Source organism: Engraulis encrasicolus, chromosome 22 (genome assembly GCF_034702125.1).
Source record: "Engraulis encrasicolus isolate BLACKSEA-1 chromosome 22, IST_EnEncr_1.0, whole genome shotgun sequence".
In the NCBI taxonomy this organism is placed as follows: Eukaryota; Metazoa; Chordata; class Actinopteri; order Clupeiformes; family Engraulidae; genus Engraulis; species Engraulis encrasicolus.
The window spans coordinates 51,194,999-51,218,771 of record NC_085878.1 but is presented as its reverse complement, the minus strand read 5'-3'; the positions used below and the strand labels follow the sequence as shown (position 1 = coordinate 51,218,771).

Below are 23,773 nucleotides of genomic sequence, written 5' to 3'. Positions count from 1 at the left end.
GTGGTGCAAAAAATGTGTGTGTGCATTTACATGTCATCTCAATGAGAGATTAATAGCTGATGTTAATACATATGTAGGCTATGCATGTACTACATGTAGGCCCTATGTGGCAGGACACACCATGCACTGAAGAAAGTGGACATTGGCATTAGACAAACAAGCACAAAGCTTCATCAGATAAGACATTTGTCCATGGAGCAATTTATTTTTTCTTGATCAGATTTTTAAAATAACACCAAGTAAAACTAACTTGCCCCACAAACAGATCTTAACATTGGCTCAAGTCTAAATAGTCTTAAAGGGACAGTGTGAGAGTTTTAGTTGTTTATATCCAGAATTTATGCTGCCCATTCACTAATGTTACCTTTTTCATGAATACTTACCACCATACTGTTGTATATCAAAAATATACACGGACACCGGATTATGCACGCATCATCACTTTATCAGAAACATCTCAACTGACTAGACATTAACAGTTGCGCAATAGAGTGCGCTCAAAGACATTAACAATCGAACGCAGATCTAACTGATCTGAACAGACACAACATTTTCCCCTCTCTGGGGGGTGACCTCAAACATGAAAGGTAGACACAAAGTCCTTCAAATAGTCAGGCCGTGCCCTGGCGCGTACTGGTCGTGGTGAACCCCCAGGTGATGGCGGGGTCACCTGTGGTGAAGGCGGGTCCAGTTGTGGTAGACGCACAGGAGATAGTGGCCGTGCTGGAGACAGTGCTGGCGGTAGGTGTGGTGGCGTATGAGTGCCTCCAGGCTGTGTCAGTGGGTGTGATGGTGGGGGAGCGTCTCCATAATCAGCTCTGACAGGTGACATAGCCCTACTCTGTTGTGCTGGTGTGGCACTCTGTTGTGCTGGTGTGGCAGGTCCAGGCACTTTCCTAAGGCAGCTGGCATGCCAGCGGGTGCCATCCTCCAGGAGGTACGTGGCTGGGCCCGCGCGGCGGACCACCTGCTGCGGAGTTGACCAAAAGGATACCATTTTGTTCCCTCTGTGCGGCCGCCGAGCCCGTACCCAGTCAGCAGCATTGATATCTGGTAATTTCACTCTCTTTTTTCTGTCATACCACTGCTTCATCCGGTTCTGGCGGCGTGAGACCGAGGCCGCCACTGATGTGGGTGTGGTCTGGGCAGAGGTGGGACGGATCCTGTCGAGCGGTAAGTTCATCTCCCTACCCAGCATGAGAGAGGCTGGGGAGACACCCGTAGTTACGTGATGGGTGGCACGGTAGTGTAGCAGGGTCAGGCGTATGGCTTGTTTGAATGAGCAACCCTGGGCACAGTGCGCTCTGATGCCATTCTTCAAGGATTGATGAAAGCGCTCTACGCCACCGTTTGCCTGGGGGTGGTACAGAGCTGTGCGAACATGGCGGATCCCCCTATTCACCAGGTATGATGTGAACTCTGTGGACACAAATTGGGGGCCATTGTCAGTGGTTATGGTCTGTGGCAGGCCCCAGCGCGAGAAGAGAGAATCCAGGAAATCCACAACAACCTGGGAGGTGACTGACCCGGTAGTGGTCAGCTCCGGCCACTTAGAGTGTAAATCATAGGCCACGATCAAAAACCGCTGATGGTGAGGGGCACTATGGATCTCGCCACATATATCCAATTGTAGATGTTCCCATGGCTGAGAAGGCCAGGCCACAGGTTGCAATGGTGGAGGTGGTTGGCGGCCGGTTTTGCCACTCACAAGGCATGGTTGGCAGTCTTTGACCAAGGCCTCAATTTCGTCGTTAATGCCAGGCCACCACACCCGATCACGGCACCTCTGTTTCAGCTTCACCATTCCCAGATGGCCTTCGTGTGCCATGGCCAGCACACGTGCTTGGAGGGTCGCTGGAATTACAGCGCAGAGGCCGCGTGCCACACAGGAGTCATTCCAACAAGAAAGTTCGTTCTTGAAACGGGCAAAGGCTGACAGTTGCTCTGGAACGTCCCTTGGCCATCCTTGTCGTATGTAGGTGCAGAGCTGAGAGATGACTGGATCTTGCTCTGAAGCAGTTTTCAGCTCCTGTGGTGTGATGGTGGCCTCAAGTGGGGAGTTAAGCATGTGGCAAAGCTCGGTTTCAATGTGATTGATGGCAGGGCCTGGGGTCTGGGCGGGGGCAGGACGAGAACGAGAGAGAAGGTCTGCCACAACGTTTTCACGGCCTGGTGTAAACTGCAGGGTATAATTGTACTGACGGAGACGATCGAACCAGCGGTGCAGTCTCAGGGGCTTGTGGTCGGTGCCTGTGGAACCCAGTAGGGTTGTCAAGGCTTGGTGATCGGTTCTCAGTGTGAATTTCCGACCGTATAGGTAAAGGTGCCATCTCTCACATGCCCACATGCAAGCAAAGGCCTCCTTCTCCCCAACTGAGTAACGTTGCTCGGTTTGGGTGAGGGCCCGGAAGGCAAATGCAACTGGCCTCTCCATGCCATTCTGCACCTGTGATAATACAGCCCCTATGGCCATGGCTGACGCGTCACAGGTGACCAGGGTGCGGCTGGATGTGTCAAAGTGTGCGAGCACAGGGGGTGATGTAAGCTGGGCTTTAAGGGCTTGTACTGCCTTGGCACACTCTGATGACCAGACCCATGGTTCGTTTTTCCATAGTAGTTGACGTAGCGGCGCTGTTGTGGCTGAATATTGGGGCAGAAACATCATGTAGTACCCCGTCATTCCCAGGAATGAGGCTAGCTGGGAAGGTGAGGTCGGCTTAGGGACAGAGAGGATAGCCTCAACATTAGACTCAAAGGGAGAGATGTCCTCTGCAGACAATCTGTAGCCCACATATTCAATGCAAGGTGCAGCAAAGATACATTTGTTGGCATTGAGGGTGAGGTTATGCTTGGCCAGGGCTTTGAACACGCTATGGAGGCGACTGTCATGGATCTCTGTCGTTGCGCCATGAACCACCAAGTCATCCAGGTAAGTAACTACCCCTGGAATGCCAGCCAGCACTGAGGTCATGACCTTTTGGAAGCATGAAGGGGCGGAGCAGAGGCCGAAGGGCATTCTAGTGTATCGGAACACCCCTCTGTGCGTGACAAAAGCTGTCAGGTTTCTACTCTCCAAGTGTAGGGGTACCTGGAGGTAGCTCTCTTTCAGGTCAAGCTTAGAGAAGACTGTGGAGCCGTGGAATTGTGCTGTGAGCTCCTCTGATGTGGGTAATGGGTATTTGTCTGGTATGACTGCTTTGTTGACTGCTTGCAAGTCGACACAGACGCGTAAGGCCCCTGATTTCTTTCTCACTATGACCAGATTTGACACCCATGGCGAGGCATCCACGGGCTCGATAACGCCAGCATCCAGCAGGCGCTGCAGCTCAGTAGTCACTTCATCACGCAGGGCCAGCGGGATACGACGCATTGGCTGGATCACTGGGGGCACTGTGTGGTCGATGAGCGGCCGATGGGTGAATGCAGAGAGGCAGCCCAGCCCCTCAAACAGAGAAGACCACTTCAGATGTGGCCCTGCAGTCACCGTCATGATGGCTGCACCCCCCGTGTCGATGAGGGAGAATCCTAATGCTGTGAAGAGATCAAGTCCCATCAAATTTGCTCCATGCTGGGCCACATTGAACACAAAAGCGGGCAAGACCCTGGTGCCATAACTGACAGTCACTGTAATGGAGCCCAGCAGATCAATTTTTGAGTCGCCATATCCACGAAGGCGAGCAGTGGGTGTGCAGAGGGGGACCAAACTGAAGAACTTATGGTAAGTGGCGGCATTCAGCAAGGACACACTTGCACCTGTGTCCAAAAGTAGGGGAACACACGTGTCACCCACTTTGACTGTGCAGGACTTGAACTGCATTGGGCCTGACGCCACATGACGGATTATGGCGGAAGGGCCTCGGGGGGTAGCATTATCTGGCCTGGAGGGAGCTGACCTGCACACTTTAGCAAAGTGATTTTTCTTTCCACAGTTGCGGCATGTTTGGTCAAGGGCAGGGCAATTCCGTGCTCTGGTGGCATGTGTATTGGACCCACAGTTACTGCAAGACTGTCTTTGTCGGGGTCTTTGTTGCCTTGTGACATATTGTACAGAATCTGGTCCTGGCTCAGGGCCTAATGCCTCCTCAACCACGCTAGGTGGCTGCTGCTGGGACAATGGTTCGTGTGATTGGGTACTGATGTGTACGGCATTGCTTAGTGTGGACTTTGTTTGTGTTAATTTAGCTGCACATTCAGCTGCACTTTCAATTTGGAATGCAATGCTAACTGCCTTGGTCAGGTTCAAGTCGTCTGATTCAAGCAACAGCGTTTCTCTAATTTTGGGATTAGTTGTGTGTTCGATCAACTGGTCGCGTATCATCTCCTCAGACAACGTGCCGAATTTGCAGTGGCTAGCCAAGCCTCTCAGGTTGGAGACGTATTGGTGCACAGACTCGCCTGGGAGCTGTCGTCGTTGTCTAAAAATAAATCTTCTCAGTAGGGCACTCTGGGGCGCGGCAAACTGCTCTTTCAGAAGTTTTACTGTAGCATCATAATCAGTGACGGTATCGGTGCTTAAGGTGGCTAGCACCCTTTGTCCCTCCACTCCTAAACAGTGTTTTAGCAATGCTGCTTTCCTGGCCGCACTTACGTCCGCTAGTCCTGCCGCCTCAATGTAAGTTTCGAAAGACTGATGCCATCGATTCCACGGTATCGGGGGTTCACCGGGAAGAGCAAGGAACGAGGGTGGAGGTGGGAGAGAAAAGTCCGACATTCTCGTCGCCAAAATGTTGTATATCAAAAATATACACGGACACCGGATTATGCACGCATCATCACTTTATCAGAAACATCTCAACTGACTAGACATTAACAGTTGCGCAATAGAGTGCGCTCCAAGACATTAACAATCGAACGCAGATCTAACTGATCCGAACAGACACAACCATAATATTCAAAGTATTCATTATGACTGGAAAAATTGCACTTTTCATACATGAAAAAGGGGATCTTCTCCATGGTCCGCCATTTTGAATTTCCAGAAATAGCCATTTTTAGCTGCAAAAAATGACTGTACTTGGGCCATAGGCCTACTAGAAAATATTTGTTTATTACTTCGTAAACTTTCATGAAAAGATCAAATTTGGCAATAGGCAACCCAGTTTCAATGAGCAGCGTAGTTGCAGTACCTTTTTTGCATTGCACAGAAGCCCGTGGGTGCGGCCAAATTAATGAAGTTTCCCCCAGCACTTCATAGAGGCAACCTTTGCAACAAACACCTGCTGCCTTGAATGTCCCCTGGAAATTGGAAAATGTTGTAGGCCTATGTGTTTTTGTTTAGTTACTGCACATTTCCAATAAAGAGTCACAACTCTTGAGGGACTTTTCCCCCTTTCATTCCGATTGCAAATGAGAAAATTACTTTTGAATTGTGCGCTTTTTCGAGATAGTCCAATTTGTGTCTTGTCTAATCTACTCTCTCAACAAGCACAAGGACGTTTCTCAGTGGCTTTTATTTTGAAAAGTGACGTCGTCACAAAAAGTCACGTGAATACCAGAAACTTTCGCTATCGCGTTTAGCCGTCCTCGTATGTTAGCCAGTAGTTCTAGCCACACGCAGTTTATTCTGAATTTGTAAGCTGAGTTGAGAGAGACGACAGCACCCCACCAGTGTCAATGAATGACGTGCGGAGGAGGATTTCGTATCATCATGTCCCGAGCTAAAACTTTGTGACAGGCATCATGGTTTTTGAGTCAATTGTCAGTGACCTGTTAAACAGGTTCATTGGGAATTATGTTGAAAACCTTGACAAGTCACAACTAAAAATTGGTATTTGGGGAGGTAAGTTAGGCATTTCTGATTGGCAATGCTATTTTCATTGATGCATGCATGCTGTAGCCCATAGTTTCAATTCGTCTACAAGACGTTACACTGTATCTTGCGTCACTCTTTACTTCAACGGTACTGTTCCAGGATGAATGCTTTATTATTGATTATGTAAATGAGTTACATGTGTTGTTGACACTGCCCCGAAACAATTAGTCGGTCTATTGTTTAGGCACCGCTAATTAAATTGCCCTCAACCTTCGCCGTCATCTGTTTAAAACGGGCTATCTAATTGCCATTATTATCATTGCCAAGTTCTCAGTGCAGCCGAGGTCATGGTCAGTAGCCTAGTCAGTCAGTCCGATCAGGGGTGTGGCAATAACGAAGGCTACCTTGTAAAAAACGCCCGTGCGCCCGTACAAACAAACAACTGGACAAGCTTGTCACGAGATTCCAACCTCATACGGAGTCTTGACGAGTCTGAATCTCTGCCAGAGCAGGTCTTGTGATGGCCTATTTCTAAACGAGTCTTTCAGCAGCTTTCAGTGTTGTGGTAGGCTCTAAACAGGGCCACTTCTTTAGAGTCTCTTCAGAGTCTCCCTTCAGTGGTGCCGTCATTTCAGATCCTTAAAAAAGAAAAAGAAATATCATGTGTGTGTGTGGGTGTTTGTTTTGTCAATGTCTTGATAATATGATAATATGATATCATTAGTGTTTATTATTATTATTATTATTATTATTATTATTATTATTATTATTTAATTATGAGGGGGGGCTCCTGACCAGTTATGCTTAGGGCCTCCAAAACCTCCAAAAAAGCAGTGGCCCATTTAGGCCTATTGCATTTTCACCCTAATCGGTCTGCGACCCACCTACAGTATCTGTTATACTTTCTAGCCTATATTGTTGTCTACGCCCTCATAACAACTAATTGAAATGCATTCTCTTGACTGGATATGGGTGTGTGCTAGTTTAAGTTGACAAGGAGAAAGAGACAGATGGGTGATTCTCTTTTTGGGGCAATATTTCATGTCCGCGCATGTTTTATTGCCCTGATGTTTGCTCAAACTGTGCCAAATGTAAAAAATAAGGTAAATCAATCATGTTTCAAGTGTTAACCAAACATTATATGCAATTCAAATGCATTTTGACTATTATTTCATATTTTACACACCTTTTTGGTATCACAAGCACTTAATTTTACTCTGTCCCACAGTACCAGGTGATCAACATAATCTAGTAGAATGACATTAAAAAATAAATGTATATTTAAAACTCTCCCACAGTTGAATAGACCAAACTAAGTTGTATGAAAACATGTAATTTAATATGGTTAAGTTCTATTTCTTATATTCTATTTTAATCCTACTTTACGTGTCCCAGTATTAGTTTTCCCCCCTGTTAGGATGACTGTCAATGAGATGTAATAAAAATCTACAATTCCACACAAGCCATTTACAGGAAGGGACATCCTTTTGGAGACATTTTCAAACTGTGGAAACTGATGTAAGCTGCTACTGAGACTCCCTTTTTGCTATTTTTGATCTTAAACATGTCATCCCCTCATGGGTCAATCTTAAAGTTCCACCCTGTTAGGGCAAATTGCGTAAAATGTGAATTCAGTGTAATTTTTTGAAAAACATATCCAATTTAGTTATTAAAGGACTGTTAATCTACTGAAGGTGAGATAGCTAAAATGTTGGCTGGTAGAGAGCTAGAATAAGAAAAGGGGGGAAAAATCCACCCTGTCGTGTTCCACCCTGTTAGAGAATTGAGCCTAACAGGGGTGAATTTGAGCTTTGTGAATGGGATTCTCAATGGGACCCTTACAGGGCGGAAAAAATCTCAGAGGGCTATTATTATTGAATTATTTATTAGTCATTGTTGAAATATTGTTAGTTATTATTTAATTATTGTTAATTATTGTTATTATTATTGTTATTTTCATCATTTTTAATAATTATTATCTGTATTTCATTTATGTATAGACACACAAACGCATATATGTAATATATACATAATATACCACACAAAACTTGTTATTTAGCAATGCAACAATATACATAAATGTGTGTAGAAATAGGTGTTCTTATTTTTATCCACAGCTTATATGCATTGCTTTCATTACGCCATCTTATTTCCCACTACAATTTCATGCTATGGGCTACACAATTTATATCCGAATTCATACTATGGTCATATAATTTATCACAATTGCTAAGTAAATTGTAAAACCAAAATAATGAATGAGTTTTATATTGAAGTTTACATTTTGGAATACTAATCAGATTTTAAATATTGAAAAAAATATGTAAAAAATTCCACCCTGTTAGATTCCATTCCACCCTGTTAGGTTCCATTCCACCCTGTTAGGTTGAATGTTTTTTAAAAATATTTTGAAATAATCATAAAATCTTGTTAATATGTTGGTGCTATGTTGAAAGTTGAGTAACATTAAATACACCTATATGTGTATGTTTGAAGAAATTAACATATTTTCTGTGCTGTTAGTAAAAGGGATGTTTAAAAAAGTCATTTCATATTGGACATGACCATATACCGTTTTATTATTAAATAATCTTATACAGTTTTAAATCAAAACATATCATGCTATCAAAGTGGACAACTTCTTCCTAGGAAAATGTTGTTATTAGTCAACATTGACATATTTAACTATGTGCATCTTATCTTATAAAGTCCCTAACAGGGTGGAACACTTCCAGCAACCACATTTGATAAAACAACCTCTAATTACTACTATATACATCCTTGAGCTTGACAATTATGCATTTCTTATAGTTAAACATGTCAATATTGAAAAACAATATGAAAAAATATATTCCACTGGTATTTTTTCCCCCAACTTTACAAGCCTGAAATGTTGCCACAAAAAGAGAATCACCCAGATACTTTTCATAGCCACTTCCCTGGTTATGTAGTGATTAGGGAATACTATATTACTAATACAATATTAATACAATATAATACTAATATAATACTAATACAAATTACAACTCGGATTCAAAAAAACCTGCGTTGCGGTGTCATCTGGCCGAGGCCTAAGTCCTGATTTTTATGGTTCTGCCGAATACCAACTTGGTCATGAGAATTCACAAGTTAACAATGGAGATATTGATGGAAAATCAGTTGTCAATTGGTAAAGCCCTACCAAAAAAAATAAAAGGAGTTCAGTTCATCATGCACAAACACAAGTTTCCATTGCCAAGCTGAATGAACACAAAACAAAAGGGAGTGTAGGAATGAGAATGCACACCCAGCAGGTGTAGCAGGTTCAGGAAGATGCCTGGGTGTGCTTCTGCTATTGTATGCGGGTCCAAGACAAATAGGGTTGCGTGGTTATTACCAGACCTTATTGCAAGTGAGATGAGAGGGTGCATTCCAATATGTGGACTCACGTCCTCCACTTGCGCTTGTGCCCTTGTGTTTCGCTGATGCCCCGCCTCCGTGGAGAAAACAATAAAGTTTCCCCGCTGTCAGCCTAGCCACAACAACTTTTGGGGGACTGTTCTTCATTCACCATCCCGATTGCAAATGAGAAAATGACATTAGAAGTGTGCTTTTGCATTGAATTAATTTTCTGACGTCAGTGACGTCATCACGAGTTCACAAGCAGGCAAGTGAGCAAGGGAGGACGGTAGTCCGCATATTGGAATCCACCCAGTGTCTGGAGACCTGCCCACTGTAAACCCCAAAGGTGGTGTGTGGTTTGCGATTGACGACAGCTGTTTATTGAGCTTTACGAATGTGTTTCATATGGCATAGGTAGACATAGCCAATCCTGTCAGTTGTATCTATTCAAATAAACTGCAGGCCTTTCCATACCTCCCTGCTGTCTGATTGTAGAGAGACAGGAGCTCCGTTTACATTAATTCATTTCACCATTTCATCGTGTCAGCGTCTTGCAAACTATTTACCTTTATACACAAAGGTTAGACATGTAAATACCTACTCTGTTTACAAAGAAAAGTGTATCTATCGGCTGATCCACTAGTCTGCTAGCTGAGGTGAACCACGCCTGTTTGTTTATCTTCCCAGCACTCAAGCAGCATCTTCCTAAAAAAATCTCTGACTCAAGTCACATGACGACGATCCCAGCCCAGCGAATCAGGGGGGTGTAGTTATAGTGATGTCCAACCAGGACGAGTAGCTAGAGCTCAGCAGTGCAGATCCTCGTTTCTCACCGTTTCTCGATGCTAAATCAGAATCGTATTCGAATGCATACGTGGGCTCTGTCGTCATTGAGTCCTTCCACCTATGAAGTCTTTTTTCCAGTGTTTTAATGAAAATGGACAGTGCATCCACAATAGAAAAGATATAGAAACAGATTAATGTTAACTTATCATGGGACCATGATCTGGTACCCTCACTGAGGGTAGACTCCATGTGGTCAGAGCGGAACGATTGGGGAAAGCAGCATGGGATTTCCCAGGTTACAAATAGGGTGTTCCCAGCACACACAAAAAAATGCAGATATTGTGTAGTTTTTGTGTTGTGTATAAATGTGTCAGCTATGTAACTATGCATTTTTAATTCAGTATTTTTTTTTTTTATTGTTGTTGATGAACAACAAGGGCAAAACCTATCCTTCAGTACAACAATGGAATTATTGTTCACATAAGGAATTATTTTAGACATTTCAAATTCTTACATTTAGTTTGTCTATCAGAAAAGATTTTATTTTGTCACTTGGCATTGTCTGGGCTTTGTGTCCACCTTAATCTGTCTTGGGATTTTGTCTGGGTGTGTGGGTGTGTGGCTGCTGGAGAGATGACTTGACTGAGTGAGTCATCTCATGGATCAACAGAAAGAGAACAATCAGCTTTAACACACAACACTTAACACTCCTGTGTTTGTTTCACTTTCAGGTAATGTTGTCCTTGAGAACTTGAGAGTAAAAGAGAATGCTTTGGTGAGTCTTGTGAATACCAGTGCCAAACATTAAAGGACCAGTTCAGTCAATTTCAACATGCAGTTGTAATGCTCACACTACCCTGGACTTGTCAGTACCTGAGATTTTTTTTTCTTCTTCAGCTTTTTCCGAGATCCTGGTCATTGTAATGGGGGCAGTGCTTTGTTTACATTTCAAAAAAACATTTTTATTTATTCCCAAAAACATCCAAAAGGTTATACAAACTCAGCAGACAACTAGCAAACAGCAGTACCTTTTGGGAAAATATTTGAAGTAGGCCTATGTTCAAATTTTTAAAAATGTAAACAAACGCTGCCTCCATTAGAATAGCTCATATCTTGGAAAGGGCTGAGCCGAAAAATGTGGCATCACCGGGTACTGACAAGTCAAGGGTAGCGTGAGCAATACAAAAGCATATTGAAATTGACTGAACTGGTCCTTTAAGCTTCCTTTCACCTTCTTATCTTTCAATGACATTTTACTCCTGGATTTTACATATAATAATAGCAGTGAAGTTACTGACAAAAGTTACTACAGAGTGCGTCTCACATATGTGATGTGAGCTGAGGCTGAAGTCAAACAGCCTAAGTGGCTGAGCACATCAGATATGCGACTTCACTTGTAAAGTCCAAATAATTTGGTATTTTTGCATGCACACAACACGCACAAGTACAAGTCAAGAAAAAAGACAAGTAAAGTCGCCATTCACACTATTGGTTGTCATTCATTTCTAGTTACAGCATATATGTGATCCAGGGGAAGGGGCAAAGTGGAAGATAGTGTTGATCTGTTCATTAGACTGTGGTCAATTGTACTGATCTTTTGCCCCATGGAGTGTCCGTGGGCTGAGAATTAGGCACTCTACTGTACAAGGTGGGGTCTGCACATTTTTCACCTCTGACCTGTTTTCATGCCTGACATTGAAGATTGAAGAATGATGTTCTCCAATCCAGTGGCTTTTGCAAGGTGGAAAATGTGAAACATTGAACCTTTTCTGCCCTCTTTACAGAGTGAATTTGATGTACCTTTTAAGGTGAAGGCAGGGCAGATCGGTGAGTATTGTACTACTTATGCATGTACTAAATACAGATGGATGGACTTGCTTTTAGCACATAGGGATTCCATTTATAGGGATTCCATTTAATTTACAAACGGATTCTTCGTGAAAACAAGTGTTTACTGTCATTACCGGTAACTGTGCTCGCTATATAAGGCGCTCTTTAAAAGAGGTACAGTATGTGTCTAGGGTGGTGTCACACCTAATAGGTTCTTAAAACAAGCAAATACACCTCAACAAACCTGTTACATCACCAGCAGGGCTCTAAATGAAAAATCGTCAACAGCCAAAATGGGTAGTAGATGTTAACCTTATTAGCCAAACACACACTTGCTGATAGGTCAAAGTGGCTCGTAAGTTGGTCTGTTCTAGCCTGATTATCATTGACCTTCAAATCTCTTCGAGACTTGGTCTGACCAAGAGCATAGCTATTAACATTTCCAAAATTACATGGTTGACCCGCATTCCTTGGTTTGCTAATGGTTGTTTGCTTCCAGATAAAGTGTGAGGAGTTCCCGATTTTTCAGGAGCTCAGAAAGTACTTGTATTGCTCTTGACCTGGGCTGTGTTTCCCAAAAACTCTTAAGTAATACTTAAGCCTAAGTAGAGCCACCATGGCCCCTTCTCTAGCGGATTTTAATATGGAGTGTACTCACTTTTGTGGGCAATGTTCAAACGTTAATGGCTGTATTTTGTTTTTTTCTGAGTAGACAAGAAATTTAAATGATTATATATATTGTTAAAACGTTACTAATCACTGTGTCATAGTGAAGTTTCTTTAATGCTCTCATATGAAAATATATACTCAGAAAATCTGCAAAAATGTGAGGGGTGTACTCACTTACGAGACATACTGCATATTGAAAACCCTTTATTTTACCTTGGTGTAAACATTCTGAAAAACACAGACCGGTTTTAGCCATCTGGCCTTTGGTCATGCTGTGGTTAAAACTCAGGTACCTGGGTACAGGTAAGTAAACTCTTGGGGGTCACATGGGTATGGGGACGTGCACAGTTCACACATTCAATATTCTGTAAAGAAATAAAGACATAAGAAGTTAGTGGTAGATATGACTGTTAGTCTTACATAAAACATCATATGCAGAGTCAAAAGGTGTTATAAAAAGGCTTAAAATCTATTTCCTCATTTAAACCTGGGCAGTTCAGGGCATCTGAATCAGAATACGTTTTAACAGTGCTAGAAATGCATTTAATCAGCACATAAAACTATACTGTAGGTTCATAGATGATGTACTGATCCTGTTCAAGGGCAGCTCAGAGACCTTACAGGACTTTTACCAATACATCAACAAGAACATCAAACTGTCACTAGAATACTCAAAAGAGAAAATCAACTTCCTGGATTTAACCATCCATAGAGACACTGACAATTAACCTGATTTTCATCATCTGGCTGCATTCAGCAACTACACACGAGGGCATTCCATTCCCTGCCGCAAAGGAACGGCATACCAGAGGGCAAGAGTCACACTGACAATAGCCTTCATACCACATTGTATAGAAAGCCCACTGACCGAAACTTTCTGTGACATTTTGATTAATTCCACCAAAAACATCTTAATATAACATACCATACGGACATTTTCAGAAAATAAGAAGAATTTGTGACAAGGACACTGCCTTCACCACCCAGGCAGAAATTATGAGCACACAAATCTCAATAGGTCCTACAAGAAGTCTATCATAACCAAAGCTCAGAAAAATGCATCAGAAACGGACCGCACACAGCTCCTTCAAAGCCTCCCTCAAAGAAGAGAAATGAGACATCATTCAACACCATATTCATTATGCAGTACAGTACTCAAAGCCATTGGATCAAGAGCACCATCAAGTCTAATTGGGATATTCTTAGGAGTGACCCAGCCCTAAAGGATGTTTTTAAAGACCAGCCAACCTTCTGTTGCAAGAGAGCCCCTAGTCTGAGAGACAAACTGTCACACAGCTGTCTACCGGCCAAGAAGGAAAACAACTGGCTAGAACCTCCCAAGTGCACATACAAATGGCTACAGTCGGCTTGTAATCACTGTGTGAATATCCTACAAAAGAAAGAATGTAAAGAGTTTAAGACAAATAGAGTGCATAAAAACTTTATTAATTGCAACACCACTTCACCTGCCCATGCAACTGTTTCTATGTAGGATCATGCACCAAGAGAAGATTAAAGGATAGAGTGGCTGAACACAAATATGCCATAAGAACTAATAACAATGATTACTCCATGGCACACCCCTTCTATACCCACTGCAACAAGAATGATAGTCTTTTAAAGGTATAATCAATTGAACATGTAGAAAAACCAGTAAGAGTTGGGGACCGACTTAACAAACTACTACAAAGAGAGACTTACTGAATTCATTTTGATGCCCTCAACTACCCAGGTTTGAATGAGAAAACAGATTTTAGGACTTCTTCATAACACCTTTTGACTCATATAATGTTTTATGTAAGACCATCAGTCATATCTACCACTAACTTATCTTATGTCTTTATTTCTTTACAGTACACATATATTGAATGTGTGCACTGTGTACATCCCCATACCCATGTGACCCCCAAGAGTTTACTTACCTGTACCCCGGTACCTGAGTTTTAACCACGCCCTGACGAAGGTCAGGCGGCTGAAACCTGTCAGCGATTTTAAGTTTGTTTACCCCAATGTAAAATAAAGGGTTTTTAATATAACTACAACCTTGGCTCAAAGGAGAGTGTTTTGAAAGCTTAATTCCACTTTGAAAACATCATGTAAACACTTCACAATTCGGAATTAAAAACTTCTTGTAAACGTAGTCCTTGTGATCATGCTATGGACCACTATTTTGAATGTTCATGCCAAATTTCATGATAATGTTATTGTCTTAATCCAATTTCCCATTACAAGAATCAATACATTTGGTGGCCATTTTGAAATGGCTGCCAGGGGCCAGATCATGAGCGCCTACGATTCTTAATCTGCTTAGACCCCCTATGTGAGTCTTCACACCAAAGTTTGTGCTTTTATTGTCAAGTGATCGATTGTTTTACTTACAGTAGCATCTGGATTATTACAGATCAGTTCATCTTGTGATATAGCAATATAATAATAATTACTGTGTCCCAATGTTAACCAACTAGCTAAATGCAGACACAGAACAACTCTATCATTCCCATCAACCCATTAACCCCATCATACGGACAAAGGGCACATTGTTTTTGTTCAGAGTCCTCGCATTCTGTCTGTGAATGCAGATGTGAAGTTAACAGAACTGTTCTGGGGCCTTTGTGTTTCAAGGGAAGCTAAGTTTGAAGATCCCTTGGAAGAACCTTTACAACGATGCAGTCTTGGCAACATTAGAAGACCTCTATGTCCTTGTGGTACCAGGAACATGTAAGTGAAAAAACGTTTAATGTCATTTGTTAATATGTGTAAGAAATCATTGTTATTTTTTGAGTGTTCAGATCAGATGTTCTAGAACAAGGGTTTTCAAGCAGTGGTCTGTGCCAATATCGCTGGTGGTCCGTGAGTTAATACACGTATGTAGTTTAACTACTACAAGTATACATGCACAAAAACAGTGGGGGGCTTTTTCATCTTAATTATGATGGCACAGTGAAGAGTGGGAGAGCGAGATGTTGGAGGGTTGGGATATGACAGAACGGCGTACAGTGCCTTACCAGAAGCGGCGAGATTAAAGGATAATTCCGGCCAGTTTGGATTCATATCCCATCTTGGGTGGACCCAGGGGAAAGGATGAAAGGGGAAACTGCGAGAAATGTTCATGCGTGCTGCGCAAAGTTTTTCAATTGCGCTGTTTTCGGTTAAACCCTGGCCCGTCGGGCACGTATTTGACCTGTTTTAAAGCTCCTAGCGTGCATTAAAACCCTTTTGAACGCTTTGGCCGTGGTGTGTGTATCCATACAAGTCGATCTAGTGGTTCACAGTTCCATTAGGTAGCACAGGTACGATACAACAGGAGTTTTCAAAAGTGGCGCACCTACCTCTCTCAGCTTCCGCCTTCCAACTACGTCCGCAAAATGGTTCGCCAAAGTGATACTTCATAGTAATCCATTTCATTTTTGTCCACCAAAGACGAGCCACAAGAAACAAATTCACACGTTTCCATGTCCTGTGTTGTTGTTATCTTGCAGATTCATTTCTGACTGAACGCAGTTTTGTGACGTCACATGACTCCTGGAAGGAACGCACATTCGCTCATCCAGTTATTATACAGAAGCGAGAGAGAGAGGCGCTGTCGTAATATACTGTTTGATATTTTGAGATGGATCCTTCGTTGGGGTCTGGTGGTTCAATTGAAGAGTTTGGTGGCCATGGTTATCTTTTTCGAACCAGAATATTTGTTACAGATAAAGAATTATTGCCACATGTCGCATATCACAATAATATACCGATTAGAATATATAGCAGTCCTTGGTGATGAAATAAATAATTGCAATATAAATAGAAAATACTATACTCACTCATTAGACAGTTGACCATTAGGGCCACTTGGTCTAGGATGTTTTTTTTCCAATTGATTCTTGGTACATAAAAGAAGGCTTCCAAGACATCCTGGTACAGCATGTGGGGAAACCTCTCTGTCTGGGTGAAACACTCGGCGCTCTGTGACCCATCTCGACACCTTTAGCCAACCCCGAAACTGGATCCCCCCCCAAAACAATACATGAGCCCGCCCCCGAAACTGTAATCTGTGATATGCGACATGTGGCAATAATTCTTTATCTGTAACAAATATTCTGGTTCGAAAAAGATAACCATGGTCACCAAACTCTTCAATTGAACCACCAGACACCAACGAAGGATCCATCTCAAAATATCAAACAGTAATATTACGACAGCGCCTCTCTCTCTCGCTTCTGTATAATAACTGGATGAGCGAATGTGCGTTCCTTCCAGGAGTCATGTGACGCCGTGACGTCACAAAACTGCGTTCAGTAAGAAATGAATCAACAACAACAACACAGGACATGGAAACGTGTGAATTTGTTTCTTGTGGCTCGTCTTTGGTGGACAAAAATGAAATGGATTACTATGAAGTATCACTTTGGCGAACCATTTTGCGGACGTAGTTGGAAGGCGGAAGCTGAGAGAGGTAGGTGCGCCACTTTTGAAAACTCCTGTTGTATCGTACCTGTGCTACCTAATGGAACTGTGAACCACTAGATCGACTTGTATGGATACACACACCACGGCCAAAGCGTTCAAAAGGGTTTTAATGCACGCTAGGAGCTTTAAAACAGTTCAAATACGTGCCCGACGGGCCAGAGTTTAACCGAAAACAGCGCAATTGAACAACTTTGCGCAGCACGCATGAAAATTTCTCGCGGTTTCCCCTTTCATCCTTTTCCCTGGGTCCACCCAAGATGGGATATGAATCCAAACTGGCCGGAATTATCCTTTAAGTGACAGAGAATCACTGGACTGTGCAGCAAGACCGATACGAGCAATAGAAGTGACAGAGTATGTCCGTTAAAAGCAGAATGCAAGGATTCCAACATTTCCATTGGCTATGGCGGCTGTCACCGAACTGCATCATACCTCATTTGCATAATATTCGTTCAAGTCCAACTACAAACTGTCGCTCAAATCAGCCCTAGTCCCCTATAATCACTGATGGACCCCCTTGAAAACGAGATGATTAATCTCAAAGAGGCTCTCATATCCTTATTGAAATTGACATAGTCTTTTGTCTCTTCTATCACCAGCGACTCATTACAAACTCAGTTACTTCCGTCCCTGGAATAGCTGAAGTCATGCTTGGTGTATTTGTGCGGTTAGTCATTGTCTCTTCAAGTGTCTTAAAGAAACTTGGGTAACACTATACGTGATGCCGACGTCATACGCATGACATGACATTGTTATAACAGTGTAATGACAGTCATGGATGAGTCTTATGATGTCAATCATGTCATAAATGTTTTTGGTCCTGAAATGTTTACATTGTTTGGGCTGCCTTCATCATAACTGAATGTCACTAATCACAGCAGTCATAAAATGTTTGACATTGACATGTTTATGACACATGCCTGACATGTTATACGAAGGACGTAGTCAAAGAGGTTGGATATATAATAAGAGGAATCGAAACACGCCCACTCAAGGCAAAAGCGTGTGCTCAAAATTTGGTTTCCATTTATTCTGTACCTCAAGACTCTTAAGGTCTCCTAATCGAAGGTCTCCTAAAGGGGCGTTGCTCCGCACATCATATGTGCCAAGGTTTGAAGATGTGGTTCAATAGTGGTTATCAGTATGGGTATTTCTGTCTCCCCACCACAAGGATGCAAAAGGATTCATTTTTACTTGTCACATCTACAAGCATGCGTTGGCTTGCTAAGGACTATGAGAGAGCATGGACTGGATGTGTAGAAGAACATGTACTGTGGATGTGTGGAGGAGAGTGGTGTGTGAATGGGGGGTGGGGTGGCAGGGTGGCATAGATTGACTGCATAGGAGAACACGGACAACAGTCCTAAGCGACAAGTGCTGATTGAAAGCCATGTTCCAGCTCTGCAAATTACAGTACAGCATTACAATGCTTAAAATGAAAGGTAGCCTGGCACAAGGTAGAATTTTAGCCTGTGTAGTATATCAAATATTTGTGAATTGTTTGATCTTGACCTTCACTTACTTTTTGGCGCCTAATCACTATTGCCTGTGTCTTGTGTTTTTCAGCAATGAAGTATGATGCTGAGAAGGAGGAACACTATTTGCAGGAGGCAAAACAGAAAGAACTGCAGCGCATTGACGACGCCCTTCAAATGGCTGCCCAGAGAGGTGAAGTACCTTACACGCCAGTACACTGCCCAAATTATTGTGAACCCAATTTGCCTAGTGCTGTGCAAATCTGACGAGAAACAGTTAGAAATAAGGGGGCTTACACAGCCGATGCATCCTGAAGCATACACGGCTGCAAGGCCAAGAACCCCTATGCTTTGGCCTCAATTAGGCCTGTTGTGCAAATCTGACAAGTAACAGGTAGAAATAAGGGGGCTTAAGCCTGGTTTATAATCGTCCTGCAACTGCAGCCTACGTACACAAACCAGACACTATGCCCCCCTCTGCAGAGCTGAAACAACCCCTTGCAGAGCTGAACGTCTGCTTCGCCCAGGCTGAATTGTCCGTAATCTGCCGGTACACTAGCGGACAGTGCAAGATCCTGATTCCCACTTTTGCCCTGCGTATGCCGAGTTGACCGCTTTGAACTATGAAGACCCACCCCCCGTTGACAGTGCGTCTCCTGTTTCCTGCAAAGTCGGTGTTGTATGAGTAAAAAGAGGCCTTTACAGTCGGTGCATCCTGACGCATACATGGCTGCAAGGCCAAGAATCACTACATTTTGGCCCATTTTGCATCGATGTGTAGCAAAATCCATCCCCTGAATTTCTGATACTTGACGCGCATTATATGCTTCGTCATTGGGGGAGATACTTTCGTCATAACCAAAGCTGTAACATTGGAAATATTCCTCTATATGCCCTGATACCAGGGCTTCACATTTACCTTTGGCTCACTTTTTGCTCACCGGCCACAGTGACTAGTGGTTTTCAGTTTCAGAGTCACTAGCCATTCAGCCTTTCCTGCCAAATTTCTGTTGTCTGTATTTATAGACACATTTTCTTTACCATCTTAAATCTAAGCTCAGAAAATAAAGTGATAAAACAAGATGATCAGTGCTATGAACATTGTGTGTTAAATGAAACTACCTACACTATATCAAACAAGTAAGAATAATGAAGTGGCTAGTGGTTGGTAAGTGGTAATGTCAAGCCCTGTTTGATACATATTGTTTTCATCCCTGACAGCACTGTTTTGATCATCCTTAAAGAATGCCTTGATTGCATGAAGTGTGATTGCTTATTTAAGTAGTTGTTCATTTTTGGTGGTTTGTAGAGGGATAGCAACATTTATTTTATTATTATGATTTATCTGATAAGCACACCCATAGCATTGTGCTATTCACTGTATTAATGGGAGACAAACAACGGGATTTGCAAATCTCACATACAATCACAATCAAAGTGAAATACCCCACTTGTGAGCTGTATTCTGGGCATGGTGTCCATAGACCATTTGTGTGTGTTTGCAGTTTTTTTGTGCGTGTGTGTGTGGTTTTTTTTTGTGGTCACATTTGGTCAAGTGTCACAACCCTGTATTCATAATCAGTAACATGCATACATAGATGAATGCATGCACACATTACTAAAACACACTATTAACCATCTTCTTGTGTGTTCTATATTCCCCTTAAACACTTCTAAACTGTTTTTTTCTATTTCTGTAATCATGCTACGGGATGCAGTTTCTCACCATCGAGAACTCTTAGTTGATTTGGAAAATTATGTATACAAAGACGCTCATAAGGGTAGGTTGCTTTTTCATGATACTTTTGGTTCTCTGCATTTTCTTGGCTTTCTTCACCAACTTTTTTTTTTTTTCAACAAAGGCACACTATTGATAATATTGCAATCCAATTTCTATTGACTATTACATGCAGTTGATATCCAGTTGCCTTACTGATTAATCTACAAACAGGGGTAGGAAGTACAGTTCTTTCCCTTTGAGGTGTACCATATGATTAGAATTTTCACAATGATGAATTCCAAAATAGCTCGGAAAAAATCCTCATTCTTCTTTTTAAAGACATACTTTCCCATTTCTAGAAATAATCTAATTTCTCACCTCTTCTTTAGTTAAATAGCTGAGTTTTACCATTCTTCTGTTCTTTCAACCATTCTTTTAGTCTGGTGATGCTAATTCTAGTTAGTACAAGCCAGCAATTACCATTGGATCTTATGGGTCCAGCTAACTGCAAGCTGGATCCATAAGATCCATTGATATATGCTACCTTGGAGGTAAACTTTGCACTGCCAGAATTTGAAACGAGTGGAAGTACAGGAGAAAGGTAATACTCAATAATTGAACTCAAGTGGAAATGTAAAATGAGCTTATTTCCAGAAATGGTACAGTATCGCTTTAAGCAGTAGTTAAAGCTAGCTATTCTGGTTGCATGATGGAAAAATTGATTGCACCACATGGGAGTGTGTGACATGAGTCTGCTGGTTTTCTATCACCAACGAAATGTAATACATCTGCAGAGTTAACATACTTGACAATTGCCTCGTTTACATAAGACATTTAATAAACATGAAATTTAGCAAACACTTAACCATTCAGAATTAAACATATTCTGAGTTCAACTTTATTTTGAATAGCGTTTGTGGTTTATTCTGTTTTATAATCCCAGTCAATTTATGAATTCCTCTATCATGTATTTTTTCCCCCTGCATTTCATCAATTCCGGTCGTTCCGCGCTTACTTATTACTATATAATGACATCAGAGATCCTGATCCCCGGAAATAGCTGAAGCTGTGTCATGATAATTCAAAGGATAAACATTTTAATTCTGAATTATTTAATTTCTATGTCTTTGTTCAGATGTAAATGCAGCAATTGAACAGTATGTTTAAGATGGCTCATGTTAGAATCTCAAGTAGATTTTAATTTATGGTGGGCATCGCTCTCGGCATTGGGTAAAAACAATTGTTAATACTTCAACTGCAGATACTATTGAAGGTGTAATTCGGAGATGGCAGGCAAATGTAAGCATAGACTGTAAGTGTTTGTGTAACTACATTGCATTTATGTAATGAACTATGTTTAATGCAGTGTGCTTGCAGTGCTACCGTGCAATGCATTTCTTATCCTAATGTCACCCGGTCTTCATCTCTGCTAGTTATTAGGGTGCATCAAATGCTCCAAATTGCAAAATCCTGCTCTCTATTTTACAGTATTGTTTTTACATAATTTAAGCAAATTTGCTATTGGTTTATGAAAGAAAAGTTAAGAGAATCGTGTGGAAGGATGCTCCAGTTGCTTACCCACTTCCTCAGGTTTGAGATTCCGTGTGCATGTTTTTTTGCAGCGTTCCTTAAGCAATGTTCTAGCACCCATACCATATTGCATCCATGCACCCTGTCCTTTTCTAATGTTCTGCGTCCTTGATGTCCTGGGAAATGGTAAAGACATTATTAAAACATTATATTGAAATTACAAAAAATTAAAGCAATCGTTCCACCTTCTAACATGGAACAAATTTGCTTTTTTTTGGCAAGAAAGTTATGTTGGTACAAAGGAACACTACTGCAAGAGAAGAGTGCGATTTTGCAAAGTGAACATTTTCAATGGGTATTTGATGCACCCTACCAGTTATCCTCTTTCATTATTAAGAAGTTGCCTTTTGCTGACCCTAAAATTGTTGGCTTGATTTGGGTCATGCGACCTTTAGCCGTCCTTTCACGATTTAGTGTGTTTACATTCACAACAGTATGTCAAATATGAGGCTTAACCCGGTTATGATCAAACTCAGGATGAGGTGTTTGTATGAACACAGTGTTTGGCCCACTAATTTCATGGTAGAGAGAGAAGAAAAAGTTCTGTTCTTGAAAGTTCTTAACATGTTCAAACTCAAATTAAGGATTCTTAATATGTAGTTGATATTTGGCATGCGGAAGTGCATATATATTCACTTGTTATTTTGGCAATCTCAAGTCCTTTAGTAGGATAATGCTCAGCAGAGGTGTGTGTGTGTGTGTGTGTGTGTGTGTGTGTGTGTGTGTGTGTGTGTGTGTGTGTGTGTGTGTGTGTGTGTGTGTGTGTGTGTGTGTGTGTGTGTGTGTGTGTGTGTGTGTGTGTGTGTGTGTGTGTGTGTGTGTGTGTGTGTGTGAAAATGACATTAAAACCAAATGGCATGTAAAAACAAATAATTATGAGAATTGCATGGCAAGTGTTGACCGAGTCCTTTTTCCCAGTTAAATTATTTGACTGCTTGGGAGATGAGAAAATATGAGGAATATCTGAAATTCATTTTAAATCCATGAAGTCCGTTGTGCCTGTGTGTTCATTCTGCTTTTTGTCGCTGAGAGCTGACCATTGATTGACACCATAAGTGCCTCAAAAATGTTTGGGGGGTGTGCATTTATGATTGCATGAAGCTGGTTATTGCAGTTGTGCATGCTAAAGTTCTAGGCATGTCCAAGTATTTAAGGTTAAAGTGACACTGGGATGATATTTTTGACATAGGACCCTATTCAATTAGAATATTGTAGACGTTTTTTTTTGTTTTTTTTGGTGTTCCAAGAAGTCCTTATAGTTCCAAATGGCACTATATTTTATGTAACTCTAGTCAGCTGTAATGTAACCAACTCACTTCAACAGGGACTCACCAGACACTTGTAGTAGCTAGGCTGTAGCTCAATTGCCATCGTTGTGCATAATAGCATCATCATAAAATCATTGTGCATAATACCAATTCCAACCATAAGCCCATAGAAGGGAACCGAAAAGTTTTCACTACTTCCTACCGGAAGATCCTGAAAAAGCGGAACTCCACCAAGCTTTCAAACTGAAAGTACTATACACTGCTCAGATATAAATACAGGTTGGTTGACCAATAAAATAATTTGATGAACAGTCTAGCATAATTAATTGATTTGCTTCTGGTGCTTTGTGGACTAGTAGTGACATGCTACAAAAAAAGGCAGTTAACTTGTGGTAGCCTAGCACCAGCAACCCCTGAAATTACAAGGACTGCTTGGAATATCAGAAAAAGTGTCTCTACATGTCTAAGTAGGAAATAGAGTTCCATGTAAAGAAAATCCTGGTCACTAGTAAATGTGTTCATGCACCATGATAGTAGATTGGAGCCATATTTCTGTAAATAACCATTTCCTTTCCTATCTGCTTCTTTAGAATAATATTGTAGTTCCAAATCCCTCCAACATCCCATTTTCAAAAAGCCATTTTTTATTGAATATACAGTAGCTAAATATGAATGTGAAAAGTCAATGTGAATTTGCAGGAAAAGTAAATACATTAATTAACTGTTCAAGTGAATTGTGTTATTGTGTTTTAGGGAATGGTTATATTAGAAAGCATACATTCAAGGTCCTTTCTCACCGCGACCGCCCAGCACTAACCTCCCTTTATTCCCTCTGTGACCTCTGCTC

At 41.7% G+C, this 23,773-nt stretch overlaps 1 protein-coding gene across 2 annotated transcripts in view; it reads left to right on the top strand.

Moving 5' to 3' along the window:
- Positions 1 to 5,512: 5,512 nt before the first annotated feature.
- vps13c (vacuolar protein sorting 13 homolog C) overlaps positions 5,513 to 23,773 on the top strand; it is a 127,051-nt gene continuing 108,790 nt past the window's right edge. For both annotated transcript variants that reach the window (XM_063188627.1, XM_063188628.1), the window contains exons 1-5: positions 5,513 to 5,779; positions 10,651 to 10,694; positions 11,704 to 11,746; positions 15,041 to 15,136; positions 18,440 to 18,541. In XM_063188627.1, the coding sequence (XP_063044697.1) occupies positions 5,680 to 5,779; positions 10,651 to 10,694; positions 11,704 to 11,746; positions 15,041 to 15,136; positions 18,440 to 18,541 (385 nt within the window). In that variant the 5' untranslated portion in view covers positions 5,513 to 5,679. The remainder of the gene's footprint in view (positions 5,780 to 10,650; positions 10,695 to 11,703; positions 11,747 to 15,040; positions 15,137 to 18,439; positions 18,542 to 23,773) is intronic.